The sequence below is a fragment of the Leptinotarsa decemlineata genome, unplaced genomic scaffold (assembly GCF_025532065.1).
Source record: "Leptinotarsa decemlineata unplaced genomic scaffold, Ldec_3_MD MMD2_tig00026352_RagTag_RagTag, whole genome shotgun sequence".
NCBI lineage: Eukaryota > Metazoa > Arthropoda > Insecta > Coleoptera > Chrysomelidae > Leptinotarsa > Leptinotarsa decemlineata.
The window spans coordinates 4791-20000 of record NW_027412701.1 but is presented as its reverse complement, the minus strand read 5'-3'; the positions used below and the strand labels follow the sequence as shown (position 1 = coordinate 20000).

At 45.9% G+C, this 15210-nt stretch overlaps 2 protein-coding genes and 2 non-coding genes across 4 annotated transcripts; 1 reads left to right on the top strand and 3 right to left on the bottom strand.

The window, feature by feature from the left end:
* Positions 1-2327: 2327 nt before the first annotated feature.
* LOC141486291 (5.8S ribosomal RNA) lies at positions 2328-2481 on the bottom strand. Its single transcript, XR_012467745.1, has one exon. It is a non-coding gene; the product is annotated as a 5.8S ribosomal RNA (ribosomal RNA).
* Positions 2482-3398: 917 nt separating this feature from the next.
* Positions 3399-5311, bottom strand: LOC141486301 (small subunit ribosomal RNA). The gene has a single exon (XR_012467754.1). It is a non-coding gene; the product is annotated as a small subunit ribosomal RNA (ribosomal RNA).
* A 3500-nt stretch (positions 5312-8811) lies between these two features.
* Positions 8812-9222, top strand: LOC141486285 (histone H3). The gene has a single exon (XM_074184013.1). It carries the CDS (start codon positions 8812-8814, stop codon positions 9220-9222), a length of 411 nt encoding a protein of 136 aa, XP_074040114.1.
* Positions 9223-10185: 963 nt separating this feature from the next.
* LOC141486282 (uncharacterized) lies at positions 10186-11081 on the bottom strand. The gene has a single exon (XM_074184011.1). It carries the CDS (start codon positions 11004-11006, stop codon positions 10263-10265), a length of 744 nt encoding a protein of 247 aa, XP_074040112.1. The 5' UTR covers positions 11007-11081; the 3' UTR covers positions 10186-10262.
* Between the last annotated feature and the right edge of the window lie 4129 nt (positions 11082-15210).

Below are 15210 nucleotides of genomic sequence, written 5' to 3'. Positions count from 1 at the left end.
GGCCTCACGGCCAGCCCTTCTGCGCTCACCGCCGCGACCCTCCTACTCGTCAGGGCTTCATGGTCGCCTTCAATCGGGAAGATATCGGGCAGAGTACCGCACATGCCTCTGACGGTCGAGTATAGCACGACGCTTCAGCGCCATCCATTTTCAGGGCTAGTAACTTCGGCAGGTGAGTTGTTACACACTCCTTGGCGGATTCCGACTTCCATGGCCACCGTCCTGCTGTCTTAAGTTACCAACGCCTTTCATGGTATCCCATAAGCGTCGATTTAGGCGCTTTAACTCGACGTTTGGTTCATCCCACAGCGCCAGTTCTGCTTACCAAAAATGGCCCACTTGGCACTCTGATTCGAGTCTCGCGGCTTCATAAGAGTTCGAGCAAGCCGGAGATCTCACCCATTTAAAGTTTGAGAATAGGTTGAGATCGTTTCGATCCCAATACCTCTAATCATTCGCTTTACCGGATGAAACTCGTACGCGACGAGCGCCAGCTATCCTGAGGGAAACTTCGGAGGGAACCAGCTACTAGATGGTTCGATTAGTCTTTCGCCCCTATACCCAGTTCCGACGATCGATTTGCACGTCAGAATCGCTACGGACCTCCATCAGGGTTTCCCCTGACTTCGTCCTGACCAGGCATAGTTCACCATCTTTCGGGTCCCAGCGTGTACGCTCTTGGTGCGCCTCTTCTCGCAATGAGAACGAGACGCCGGGAATGCGGAGCGGCCACTTTGAGGGCGAACCGCTCATCTTCCCTCGGTCTACGCAAGGTAGACCTTTACTTTCATTGCGCCTTTAGGTTTAGTTATGTCCCAATGACTCGCGCACATGCTAGACTCCTTGGTCCGTGTTTCAAGACGGGTCCTGAAAGTACCCAAAGCTATAGCGTTGCAGATCGGCGTTTCAACGAGGTCTGTTCGAGAACATCGTAGCCAACAGTCGCCCGGGGACAGGATCGGCGCTAGGTCCGATCGCCGTCAAACACCGGACGCGCTTGCCACGAGCCGAACGCTAATTATAAAGTAGCGGCCCCGCGCCATCGTTATACCGTCGAGCGAGTCGGCGGGATACCGAGGGTCCACGCGAAAAATTCACGTGGGCTCCACCCCGGACCTTAGACCGACACCCAACGGATCGCAACGTCCTACAAGAGGAAAAGTGCACGCGTTCGATATCGGTTCGAAAAACGAGCTGAGCGAACGACGCGAACGCCGTCCGTCACGAAACCCGTCAAACGCCGACGATCGAAACGCGATGAATTTCCTCCTTCGACCTTTCGGGTTTCTCAGGTTTACCCCTGAACGGTTTCACGTACTCTTGAACTCTCTCTTCAAAGTGCTTTTCAACTTTCCCTCACGGTACTTGTTCGCTATCGGTCTCGTGGTCATATTTAGCCTTAGATGGAGTTTACCACCCACTTAGGGCTGCACTCTCAAGCAACCCGACTCTGAGGAGAGATCCTCCCGAAATTGACGGCGGTCGCTACGGGCCTGGCACCCTCTATGGGCTGTGGCCCCGTTCAAGAAGGACTTGGACGCGCCGTACGACTCCGGGATAAACGGATCCTCCCTAACACCACATTTCCCGGCGGTTAACCCGCGGGATTCGGTGCTGGGCTTATCCCTGTTCGCTCGCAGCTACTGAGGGAATCCTAGTTAGTTTCTTTTCCTCCGCTTAGTAATATGCTTAAATTCAGCGGGTAGTCTCACCTGCTCTGAGGTCGATAAAATAATTTTTCAGTTTATTCAACAGCAACGAGTCGACGTACGTAGTCTCGTCCGTCGTTATTTCGAGAGAGAACTACCGAAACGGACAAAAAAGTTCTCGACGTCCTGTAATAATGTGGTGCGTGTGTACGTACGCTGCTCGACACGATCAGACGTCGTCTTCGATTCATCAAAGATTCTCGGACACGACGATCGTGCGTAACGAGAGCATACACACACACACTACAAGCGTGAACCTGTATATTGCCGTGGCAGCCGCTTTCCCAACAACGGAGACTCGATACGATTTCGTTGTGTACAAACTACGTAACGTTTCTCTCATCTTGCGATGAGAAAAAACGATTCGTCGCTTTCGCACTTTAAGATGCCGCGTCTTTGTCGTCGTCGCGTCGTCGTCGTCGTCGTCAACGTGTATTTATTTTTGTTACCAAGTGTCATCGCCGCGAAGGCGATAAAATACTTAGATAACGATTATAATAACGAGACGACTCGATAGACGACAAACAACTACAACAACAACACGTCAATCATCCAACACGCTCCGACGTTTTTACAAAATATCAATTTTGAAAAACCGAGCAGTCTTTGAAATTGATACGACCCTCAGCAGGAGTGGTCCAGGAACAGTATCCGAGGACCGCAATGTGCGTTCGAAATGTCGATGTTCATGTGTCCTGCAGTTCACAAGTTGACGCGCAATTAGCTGCGTTCTTCATCGACCCACGAGCCAAGTGATTCACCGTTCAGGGTAATCTTTTATTTAGACGTACTCAAAAAATATAATTTCAAGAGTTCGACGTCTCGATTCGGCAAGCGTTGATGATATACCAATGCAACAACGTACATAATATATATATATACTTGTTAAAAAAAATAAAAAAAGAGAAGCGCTCGACGATTTCGTATTCGTACGGCACCACATATTCAGACGAGGCATCGTGTACCGAAATCGCGCACGACTCAATTTTTATATTCGTCGTGTAGAGGACGCGCGTAGTATTTCATTTACCATGCGTTCTAACTGACACGGCCGGGCGAATATCTTTCACAACCATCGGAAATCTCGTTGTGTAATCCGGTAACGTAAAAATTCGTACGAAACGAAACTTTCACGTTTCGACCGCGATTAAACATAATTTCCTACGGAGCGGTTTTTTAACAGTCACACACTCCTAGGTACCCGGCGAAGGCGGCGTCGTCGGCATCATCGTCATCGACGGCGAAATGTATCGTCGTATATCGCGTTCGCGTTCGACAAAAGAGCGTACGCTTCACAACACGATCGACGAACAACATTAGCGCCATAATCGACGACAACGACGCGGCAACACAACAATACGCACAACGTCATATATTATAATTCTCGGTAAAGAAAATTACACGCCTAATTGAAAAACCTCTAAGACGAATTTGTATAGTTCGAGAAGAGGACTACTACTAATCGAAAGGATGATGACGACAGACAACAACGTCGTCGTCGTCGTCGTCAATTTCACCGTCATTCGAAAACGTAGTCCACCGTCGCTCATTTTCTTTTCTATCGAAACGAAAACATAAAGCGACAAATTAGTTCGAATATCGTAGAAGGAAAAAGGAGAGATTTAACTCTTTTCTCGCTTCGCGATTATATTATTTGATCAGACATGTCGTATATAGACAATATCACTGTAATGATCCTTCCGCAGGTTCACCTACGGAAACCTTGTTACGACTTTTACTTCCTCTAAATGATCAAGTTTGGTCATCTTTCCGAAACATCGAAGACGCCGAAACGCCATCGCGCTCAGTCCGAAGACCTCACTAAATCATTCAATCGGTAGTAGCGACGGGCGGTGTGTACAAAGGGCAGGGACGTAATCAACGCGAGCTTATGACTCGCGCTTACTGGAATTCCTCGTTCATGGGGAACAATTGCAAGCCCCAATCCCTAGCACGAAGGAGGTTCAACGGGTTACCCGGGCCGCTCGGCCAGGGAGGACACGCTGATTCCTTCAGTGTAGCGCGCGTGCGGCCCAGAACATCTAAGGGCATCACAGACCTGTTATTGCTCAATCTCGTGCGGCTAGACGCCGCCTGTCCCTCTAAGAAGAATTGTTTATACGCCGACAGTAAAAACCGCGCACGATAAAGGCCGAAGCCCCATCGGCGGGCCTTTAGGATGTCGGAAAACGCCTAGTTAGTAGGCCAGAGTCTCGTTCGTTATCGGAATTAACCAGACAAATCGCTCCACCAACTAAGAACGGCCATGCACCACCACCCACCGAATCAAGAAAGAGCTCTCAATCTGTCAATCCTTCGGTGTGTCGGGCCTGGTGAGGTTTCCCGTGTTGAGTCAAATTAAGCCGCAGGCTCCACTCTGGTGGTGCCCTTCGTCAATTCCTTTAAGTTTCAGCTTTGCAACCATACTTCCCCGGAACCCAAAAGCTTTGGTTTCCGGAAGCTGCCCGCCGAGTCATCGGAGGAACGTCGGCGGATCGCTAGCTGGCATCGTTTATGGTTAGAACTAGGGCGGTATCTGATCGCCTTCGAACCTCTAACTTTCGTTCTTGATCAATGAAAGCGTTTTTGGCAAATGCTTTCGCTTCTGTCCGTCTTGCGACGATCCAAGAATTTCACCTCTAACGTCGCAATACGAATGCCCCCATCCGTTCCTATTAATCATTACCTCGGGGTTCCGAAAACCAACAAAATAGAACCGAGGTCCTATTCCATTATTCCATGCACACAGTATTCAGGCGAAGTTTTAGCCTGCTTTAAGCACTCTAATTTGTTCAAAGTAAACGTGCCGGCCCACCTCGACACTCAATGAAGAGCACCGCGGCGGGATTGAGTTGGGCCGCCCTTGCGAGCTAAGCCCCGGCAGGACGTCCCGCGGCACACCAGTTAACACCGCGGACGATGAACCGAAGGCGCGGGACACAGATTCGACTACGAGCTTTTTAACCGCAACAACTTTAATATACGCTATTGGAGCTGGAATTACCGCGGCTGCTGGCACCAGACTTGCCCTCCAATTGATCCTCGTTAAAGGGTTTAGAGTGTACTCATTCCGATTACGGGGCCTCGGATGAGTCCCGTATCGTTATTTTTCGTCACTACCTCCCCGTGCCGGGAGTGGGTAATTTGCGCGCCTGCTGCCTTCCTTGGATGTGGTAGCCGTTTCTCAGGCTCCCTCTCCGGAATCGAACCCTGATTCCCCGTTACCCGTTACAACCATGGTAGGCGCAGAACCTACCATCGACAGTTGATAAGGCAGACATTTGAAAGATGCGTCGCCGGTGCGAGACCGTGCGATCAGCATAAAGTTATTCAGAGTCACCAAGGTGTACGATGACGAGCGAACCCGCCACCGATTGGTTTTGATCTAATAAAAGCGCTCCTTCCGTCTCCGGTCGGAACTCTGTTTGCATGTATTAGCTCTAGAATTACCACAGTTATCCAAGTAAATGTGGGTACGATCTAAGGAACCATAACTGATTTAATGAGCCTTTCGCGGTTTCACCTTAATTTGGCTTGTACTGAGACATGCATGGCTTAATCTTTGAGACAAGCATATGACTACTGGCAGGATCAACCAGGGAGCTGACGTTCTATCGTAGAACTAGTTCAGTCTCCATAATATTTAAATAATAATAAATACGGAAACAGATCTATATTCTCTTTTCGTGCGTGTTGTGTGTGTGCGTTATACGAAATATAAATTTTCGAAACGCCACGCTCAACGAAAAAGTTGTTATATATCTCTATGTGTCTCTGCATTATTTCATTCAAATAAAACCGGACCGACAACAAATCGAACTATAACATTGCTCAAGAAGAAATATTACAACACACGCTCGTCGTACTCGACCTGATGATAATGTTACACAAACCACCGGCGTACACGTACGTATGGTAATTTTTCGAAATACAATATATAATAGACGATATATACGTCGACCGGCACAAAACTTCGAACATTCTCTCGACCTTCGCTAGATTGAAAGCGACTCGGTGTTCTCGAAAGATTCGTTCCGAAATTATATTTATTCTCGCTCGGACAGAGGAGAGCTGTCGCATATTTTGTGTAATAACAAAATTTTTGTTATTTTTTGGTTGATCGCATAGGGACCGCTTACGTAGAAACGCTCGCTAAATCCGCGATCTCGCAGTGTCTGACGGTTTCGGTTGGGTAGAAGCAGAAGATATACTACTACGAACTATCCACACCACCGTGGGCGAAGCCCGCACTCGACACGATATCGAATTAATGTTATTATTCAGCAGAAAAAACGAATATCGTGTGATTTGGTTATCGGTGACCACGGTACCGACAGCGCTCGAGCAAGCGTCTGCCGATACTATAGAGGAAGCGTTTTCGATCCGTTTCGAAACGTACCTATCCCCTATAGCGGCGTTTCGAGCACATCGCCCGTTTTCCGTTAACGCTGACGGGACCCTACGCGACTTTCGGTTTTTTCCACTTTTCGTATAGTCCTAGTCAATATAATTTATATCCGTCGATATGATATTGTATCAGACATGAATACGCATATCGATCGATATATTAAAATATTATAGGATAACGTTCTGACAACAGGACGTCTCGATTACAATGTTTATCGGAAAGTGTAGTGAAAATTTGTGTAAGGCCCATACCGCTTTCTCGCCGTTACAACATATAAGTTGAGACGGTGAGACGATACTTGAATTAATGGGAGCAAACAGAATTTCGGAAGCGTGATAAAAAATTTTCAAAGAGAAATTTTGGCGAAAATTTCACTATACTTTCCGATATTTTCACCACACTTTCCGTTATTTTCACCACACTTTCCGTTCATGATTATTTTCGCCAAAATTTCCGTCTGAAATTTTTTCTTCACGCTTCCGAAATTCTGCTCGCACCCAGAAGGCAGAGGTAAACTTTCATTACACTTTCCGTTATATTTATGTTTTCACTACACTTTCCGATACTTTTATATTTTCACCACACTTTCCGTTCACGATTATTTTCGCCAAAGTTTCCATCTGCAATATTTTCTTCACGCTTCCGAAATTCTGCTCGCTCCCAGAAGGCAGAGGTAAACTTTCATTACACTTTCCGTTATATTTATGTTTTCACTACACTTTCCGATACTTTTATATTTTCACCACACTTTCCGTTCATGATTTATTTTCGCCAAAATTTCCATCTGAAATGTTTTCTTCACGCTTCCGAAATTCTGCTGCTCCCAGAAGGCAGAGGTAAACTTTCATTACACTTTCCGTTATATTTATGTTTTCACTACACTTTCCGTTATCTTTTATATTTTCACCACACTTTCCGTTCATGATTATTTTCGCCAAAATTTCCATCTGAAATATTTTCTTCACGCTTCCGAAATTCTGCTGCTCCCAGAAGGCAGAGGTAAACTTTCATTACACTTTCCGTTATATTTATGTTTCACTACACTTTCCGATACTTTTATATTTTCACCACACTTTCCGTTCACGATTATTTTCGCCAAAGTTTCCATCTGAAATATTTTCTTCACGCTTCCGAAATTCTGCTCGCTCCCAGAAGGCAGAGGTAAACTTTCATTACACTTTCCGTTATATTTATGTTTTCACTACACTTTCCGTTATCTTTTATATTTTCACTACACTTTCCGTTATCTTTTATATTTTCACCACACTTTCCGTTCACGATTATTTTCGCCAAAGTTTCCATCTGCAATATTTTCTTCACGCTTCCGAAATTCTGCTCGCTCCCAGAAGGCAGAGGTAAACTTTCATTACACTTTCCGTTATATTTATGTTTTCACTACACTTTCCGCTACTTTTAAATTTTCACTACACTTTCCGTTTTCTTTTATATTTTCACTACACTTTCCGTTCGGGTTATTTCGCCAAAATTTCCATTTCAAATTTTTATTTCACGCTTCCGATATTCTGCTTGTTCGCGGAAGGCAGAGGTAAACGTTCACTACACTTTCCGTTATCTTTTATATTTTCACTACACTTTCCGTTATCTTTTATATTTTCACTACACTTTCCGTTCGGGTTATTTCGCCAAAATTTCCAATTCAAATTTTTATTTCACGCTTCCGATATTCTGCTTGCTACCGGAGGGCAGAGGTCGATTAAGTTTGACGATAGTCGTGTCACTAAGTGTTCTGGCGATGTTCTAAATTTACTGTAGTCTCTGGAGATACCCTACATTTTGTTTTATAAAAGAGAAGACATTAGTAGATCAAGATGTTCACATGATGTGGTGCTTGCTGCTGCTGCAGGTTTTTCCGGGTTTTCCTGCAGCTGAAAAAGCAAATGCGCCACTGGAATCATCAATGAAGTCGCCCCTCCGGAGCGTCAATTAAATTTTGTTGTTTCATAATTTCATGATTTGTATTACTTTCTTGACCTGAGACTTACTTCAAAAATATAAAAAATACACACGAATTCATTTCATAAGCTTTTGTGGTTCTGAAAAGAACCTTTTTTTTATGGAAACGGTAAGGACAATACAGGGGGAGGCATTAAATTCAACCGCCAAATCCGTACAAGGTTCGACCTTGCCTTTTCAGGGCGTATACAACATCCATGGCTGTGACGGTTTTGCGTTTCGCATGTTCGGTATATGTTACGGCATCTCTGATAACATTTTCGAGAAATACTTTGAGTACTCCACGAGTTTCTTCGTATATCAAACCCGAAATACGTTTAACACCACCTCGACGGGCTAATCTTCTAATGGCAGGTTTCGTTATTCCTTGGATATTATCACGCAATACTTTACGATGACGTTTCGCTCCTCCTTTTCCTAAACCTTTACCTCCCTTGCCACGACCAGTCATTTCGAATGTTAAGAATAAATTATATACTGCACGATACGAATGAAATACTGTTAGTGATACTAACGACAGACTTCGACTAAAGTTCTACACCGAACTCGGTCGGGTTTTGTTAAATTTCATGACTCCGCCCACAACTGGAAATCGGACCAATGGCGTCTCGTCTAGATGGTATATAATAGTTGGCGTGTATAAGCCGACTCAGTTCATATGTTGTCCGTCTATCGTTCGGTATACATTTCGTTCGTTACAATTCGCAATAGGTTTTGAAAATGGCTCGTACCAAGCAGACCGCTCGTAAATCGACTGGAGGTAAAGCTCCGAGAAAACAATTAGCTACTAAAGCAGCTCGCAAAAGTGCACCGGCTACGGGAGGTGTTAAAAAACCTCATCGTTACAGACCCGGTACTGTTGCTCTCCGAGAAATTCGACGTTATCAGAAGAGTACTGAATTGTTGATTAGGAAATTACCCTTTCAACGTTTAGTTCGAGAAATCGCTCAAGATTTCAAAACCGATTTACGATTCCAAAGTTCAGCCGTCATGGCTTTGCAAGAAGCTAGCGAGGCGTATTTGGTAGGACTCTTCGAAGATACGAATTTGTGCGCCATTCACGCCAAGCGCGTTACCATTATGCCCAAAGACATTCAGTTAGCAAGGAGAATACGCGGAGAACGAGCTTAATTTTTATATATATATCCCAATATATATTGAAAATATATACAAAAAAAAGGTTCTTTTCAGAACCACAAAATGCAATTGATGAAAGAATTCGTTTATCGATAGATATGAATGAATGAATGAATGAATGTATGATATTTTCAATAACTCGCATCACGTAAATATTAAATCACGGGTGTTTGCAGAACATGTTCAGTATGATCCAAATATGGATTATAATACTGAAATTTTTTACTTTCCGAAACGAATCTTTCGAAAAGATCATTTTTAGAAACGGCTGAGATAAATAACGAAAAACAAGCGATCACTGAATGAAAGATCGCTCATAACATCACCATCTTTTCGTAAATTTCCTCTGATTCATATTTTTGAATACCTGGCATAAATCTCGAGTGACTTTTTGTAATATACCCTATACCAAAAATGAATCGTTCTCGAGATATTCGATCGTTTATACAGAAAAAGTAGGTATTATTCGGTTCTCGAGCCATTTCCTATAAAATTGAAAACAAGTCTCATAGTCATAGCATCATAATCATTACATCATATTCATCGTTCGTCGTCTTGTAGGAGGAGTAACATTTCCAAAATGATGAACGAGGTATTTGGAGTCGATGAGTAATTCTGAAGATATAAAAATCAGTGATTTCTCAAATGGAACACCCTTAGTTTGGAAATCTCGAAATGATTTTGACTCATTTTCCTGAAACGATCCCAATATCAGAAAATAAGTCAACTGTTCACAAGACATATTTCAATGAAATAGAAAGACAGAGCAATATTTTTTAATTTTTACTCTTTTACGAAATTATTCGATTCATATCAATTCGATAGTCGGCGGCGGCGGCGGAAGAAATATTATTTATCTATTTTTTTTCTGTTTATAGGGATAGGCTAGGTAGGTAGTTCTGACTATTTATTTATATATTTGTTGGACAGTTGAATTATATACGAATTCTTGTAAAAAAAATTGTGGCCCTGAAAAGGGCCATTTGTTTTCTTAGACTTCGTCGCCGGAGAGAGAAGTCAACTGATAGAAGAATTTACTTCTTCTTTTTTGGAGAGGCAGCTTTTTTGGCTTTCGGAGAAGATGCCGATGCAGGGGTCGCTTTCGCGGTTTTCGGTTTGGGTGCTTTCGGCTTTTTTGTTGGTCCTTTGTTAGTTTTCTTTGCTTTCGAAGGAGACTTGGTTTTACTAGCAGAAGTCGCGGACGAAACCTTAGAAGCGACGGTCTTTTTATCCTCGGCAGTTACCTTTTTAGGCTTGGCTGCGGCAGCCGCTTTCTTTTCCGGAGAGGCTTTCTTACCTTTCGGTGATGCAGCAGCCTTCTTGCCGGTTTTAGCTTTTTCACCAGCTACGCGTTTAACGGGAGTTTTTTTGGCCTTCGCACCGGCCGTACCGGACGTTTTCTTTTCGGTAGCCGACGGTTTTGCCGAACCAGAAGATGCCGATGCCAATTTGAACGACCCCGATGCACCTTTTCCTTTAGTTTGTACTAATGATCCGGAAGCAACCGCAGATTTAAGATATTTCTTGATGAAAGGTGCCACTTTTTCTGCGTCAGCCTTATAATTCGCCGCAATATATTTTTTTATGGCTTGTAAAGAGGAACCACCCCGTTCCTTCAATCCTTTAATAGCGTTATTAACCATTTCCGACGTAGGTGGGTGAGAAGGTTTACTTCTTGGATTTTTAACTTTCTTTTCTTTCTTCGCAGTAGACTGTGCCTGCGGCGACGAAGATGAATTAGCCGAAGCCGAAGAATTCTGATTTTCTATGTCTGCCATAGTAAAAAAACAACTGACAATATATTCTCGGAAGATAGATGCTACACTCGTTAGGCGTCTAGAGAGAATGATGTAGTCCTCCCCCCATGCCCCTCCCGGGTTGTGTGCCCAGGTCGCAAGCTCCCTCCTTACGGAAATGCTTCCGCAGGTTTGGACCTGGCGACCCTTTCCTTCCACCCCCGTTTCTTAAGGAAACGGTCCTCAATCCAGCTGCTGGCACTTCAGCAAGATTGATATCTAACCTCTTTTGGTTGGAAACCAGCCTTTAGGTGCTTTTATTTCCCTATCTATTCGCGTTTTGAATTTTTGGCTCTTGTTTGTCGCGGTATTCCTGACTGAATTTTTGCATGGGGGCCCCCAAAGCTAACGGTGGCCAGAGTTGTGATAATCGGGCTTTTTCCCAGTGAAGCTGAGAAATGTGGTTTTGAAATTGACTCGCGGTTTTGCTGAAAGAGAATATGTGTTAATATACACTGGAATATTATACTTACCGGAGCCGCCTGACGGCGACTCGCGGGGGAGGTCTGCTGTTTTGGTCTATAGGTCTTCTGTATTTGTCCCGTTCTCTGAACCTGGGGTCGTCCATGTTCAACGCTTCGTGCAGGTCTCGAAACGCGGGTTGTCGTGCACTCTGAGTCTTTCAAACACGCTTTCTGCGTGTTTCCTCAGGTATGTGTCCACGTAATGGGGGTCCTGGTCCAAGTCCCTGTTGATATATCTGTTGGGCATGTATCTGGGTGCGTTTAGAGCGGCCCTTATGCACGCGTTCAAAAACGTTTGTATGTTGTTTCTGTATGTCTGCGCGCAGTGTCCCCATGCTGCGCTGGCGTACAGTATCATTGGGAGGATTATTGTTCTGATCATTAGCAGCTTAACTTTCAGCCCCATGTTGGATTTGGGGCCTATAATTGGCTTTAGCTTGTGTCTGGCTGATCTCGCCATCCCTATTCTCTCCCTTACGTGAGCCCGGAACGTCAGTCTTTTGTCCAGGGTGACCCCAGGTATTTGGCCTTTTCCTTCCAGGGAATCTCTTGTCCGTTGTAGAGGACGTGTCCTTCCGGTTGCATGCGTCGCCTTCGGGTGAACAGTATCGCCTGGCTCTTGTCAGGGTTAATTGCGATCTTCCATCGGTTTGCCCATTTCTCTAGTCTATCTACTTGTTGCTGTAGGTACCTGGTAACGTGAGTTGCGCTGTTGGATCTAGCCAGCAGGGCCGTGTCGTCTGCATAGAGAGCCAGCTTATTAATGCCGTTCTCTGGCCTGGGCACGTCTGCTGTGTATATAGAGAAGAGGTGTGGCGAAAGGACCGCGCCTTGCGGGACTCCTGCTTCTAGTTGTCGGGTTGTCGAGAGTTCCTTTCCTACTCTGCAGCGAAACGTTCTGTTTTCTAAAAAGGAATCGATTAGTCTTACCATTGTGTCCGGGTAGCCGAAGTCGCTCATCTTTGCTATTAATCCGTTATGCCACACTCTGTCGAACGCCTTGGCGACGTCTAGGAATATGGCTCCGGTGTTGCGTCCTCTGCCGAGGTTGAATCCCTCTGTTGCAAAGTCCACGACCCTTAGGACTTGTAGCTCGGTGGAGTGTTCGGATCTGAAGCCGAACTGTTCGTCCGGGAGGACTCCCAGTTCGTTGGTTTGTTCCTCTAGTCTTTTTAGGATAACGCGTTCCGCCACTTTGCTGATGGCTGGAAGTAAGCTGATTGGCCTGTGGTTTTGTGGGAGCAGGTGGTTTTTTCCTGGCTTCGGTATGTGAATCACCGTTGCCTCCTTGAACGGGCGCGGGAAATGTTGTAGTCTCAGTATGCCATTCACGATGTTTGTGATGGCTGCTATGCCTTTTCGGGGCAGGACTTTCAGTGCCCGGTTTGTTATTCCGTCCGGGCTGGGGCTTTCCGAGTGATTAGGCGTCTTAAGATGCCTTTCACCTCCTCGGGAGATGTCGCGGCCAGGGGTTGGGTGTTCGTTCGTCGGTTCTTTATTCTTCGCGCCGTTCTTTCCACCTGTCGTTCTGTTTCTTCTACTTCGTCTGTAAGAGGGACTCTGTTCTCTCTGCACTGCCTCTCCAAGTTGTCCGCGAAAGCTTCCGCCTTCTCCAGGTCAGTGTAGACGATTCCGTTGTCCCCGCGTATACGCGGGCATGGCTGACGAGGTCCGTTCCTTAGTATCTTCTGCATTCTCCATGCAGAGTTATCCTCGGTGTTTAACTCTTCTAGACGGGTAGTCCACTGTCTGTCTCTGATGTTTTTCAGTTCTTCTCTTAGCAGTCGGTTGGCTCTGTTCATGCAAGCTTTATCCAGAGGCGCTCTGGTTCTCTGGTAACGCCTTTTCAGTCTTCTTCTTATCCTAATCAGTTCCGTCGTTTCTGGTGGGAGGTGGTCTTGGAAGTTGAAGCGTGGGGCAGGGACTTCCCTTGCGCTTTCGTTCACCGTTCTGATTATTGCTTGCTGTAGTTGGTCCACAGCGTTCCTCAGGTCTTCTGTTGTTTCGATGCGTGGCATGTCTCCCATAGCATCGTGTATGGCGCGCTGGAATCTATTCCAGTTTATTACTCGCTTAACTGGGTTGTCTACTTCCACTTCACCTCTTCCTATTGAGAATAGGACGGGGTTGTGGTCTGACGACCCTTCGTCTAGCACTTCCATCTCCGTTGTTTCGATGTTTTGTACTAGTGCGATGTCGAGGATGTCGGCAAGTTGTTCTATGCCTCTTTGTGGGTAGTGTGTTGGCATGTGCGGTGCCACCACTGTTATCTCCTCAAATTCTTCTAATTGTCTTATTAGTATGTTTCCTCTCGCGTTTCCATACATACAGTTCCACTGTCGTGATTTGGCGTTAAAGTCGCCGATGGCTACTGTTGGTGAGTGGTCTGGGAATATTTCTGCAATATCCGTTCGTTCTAGTCTTGTTTCTCTGGTTTGTGGGCGGAGATACACTGATGCTATTCTTATTTGGCCGTATCGGCTTGTTTTGACTTTGACTGCTATGGCTTCGCCGATTGCTATGTCCGGTTTCCTGTCTTCGTACTGTATTAAATCTGTTTTCACTAGTAACGCAGCGCCCCCTGCGGCATTGCGTCCCCCTGGCCTTTCTGCCCTGTATATATTGTATCCTGGGATACGACATCTCATCTCAGTCCTTATTTTTGTTTCCTGTAGTGCCATGACGTCTACTTCTAGCCGCGACAGCATTTCCAGGAGCTCGTTTTTCCTGTTTCTCAGGCCGTTGATGTTCCAGGATCCTATCCTTAGGGTTTCCGGAATTCGTTCTGGCATTAACGTCTTTCGTTTTGTGTTAGTGCTGCTAAGACCGCTTGCGCGATCTTTTGCTGTTCTGAGTTGAGACTTCCTAGGACAGAGATTATCCTATTCGTGTCAGTCATGGTGTGGTTTTCCCTTCGCGTTGTCCTTGTCTGCTGGGTTTGAGGCCGCTGGTTCTCCGCTTGTCGCGGCCTCTTCCCTCCCTGTTGTTGTTGTGGTGTTGTCCTAGGTTTGGGGAACATTCTGCATCCCCGGTAGCTGGCTGGGTGCGCCTCCAGGCAGTTGGCACACTTTGCTGGCGTCTCTCTTGGCTTCTCGCATGCGCTTGTAATGTGGTTTTCTCCGCATTTTACGCATCTGGCTGTGGCGTGGCAGCACCTCTGCGCGTGGCCGAAGTATTGGCAGCGGTGGCACTGCGCTACGATTCGGCTGTTTGTTCTCTGCGGTTCTGCCCTTACTATTAGATCCACGCATGTTCTTATTTGGTATATCGCGTTCTGGTCTTTGGGGACCTTGACCAGGAAGAGCGGGAGGCTCTGTTTTGTTTTCCTCGAGGTCATTCTGTGGCATTCTATGACCTCGTACCCTTGTCGTCTGAGGTCGGCTGCCACATCTTCCGCCTCGATGTTGTCCGGTATGCCTTTTATCACCACGTGTAGTGGGACTTCTCTTTTTAGCGTGTAGGTGTGGAAGTCTAGTCGGGTTTCCTCCATGTATTTGGTGCAGCGCCGCCAACTGTCTTCCTCGTCTGTGTATATGATTATGCCTTCGCTCGTGAGCTTGGCTCTCGCGAAGTTTATCTTCTCCTGTTCAGTTCCCTGGACACGTCTGTCCATTTTGTTTTGTCGTGTAATACGATCGGTGGCGGTTTCGATGGGTCGACTGGTGGTTGTGTTTGCGGTTGTGCCTCCGGTGTCTCAGCATTCGGGTTTGGCCGGATTTGTG

Excerpts from the sequence above, each read along its gene's own strand:
- LOC141486282 (XM_074184011.1), bottom strand. The coding sequence starts at position 11,006 with ATGGCAGACATAGAAAATCAGAATTCTTCGGCTTCGGCTAATTCATCT.
- LOC141486285 (XM_074184013.1), top strand. The coding sequence starts at position 8,812 with ATGGCTCGTACCAAGCAGACCGCTCGTAAATCGACTGGAGGTAAAGCT.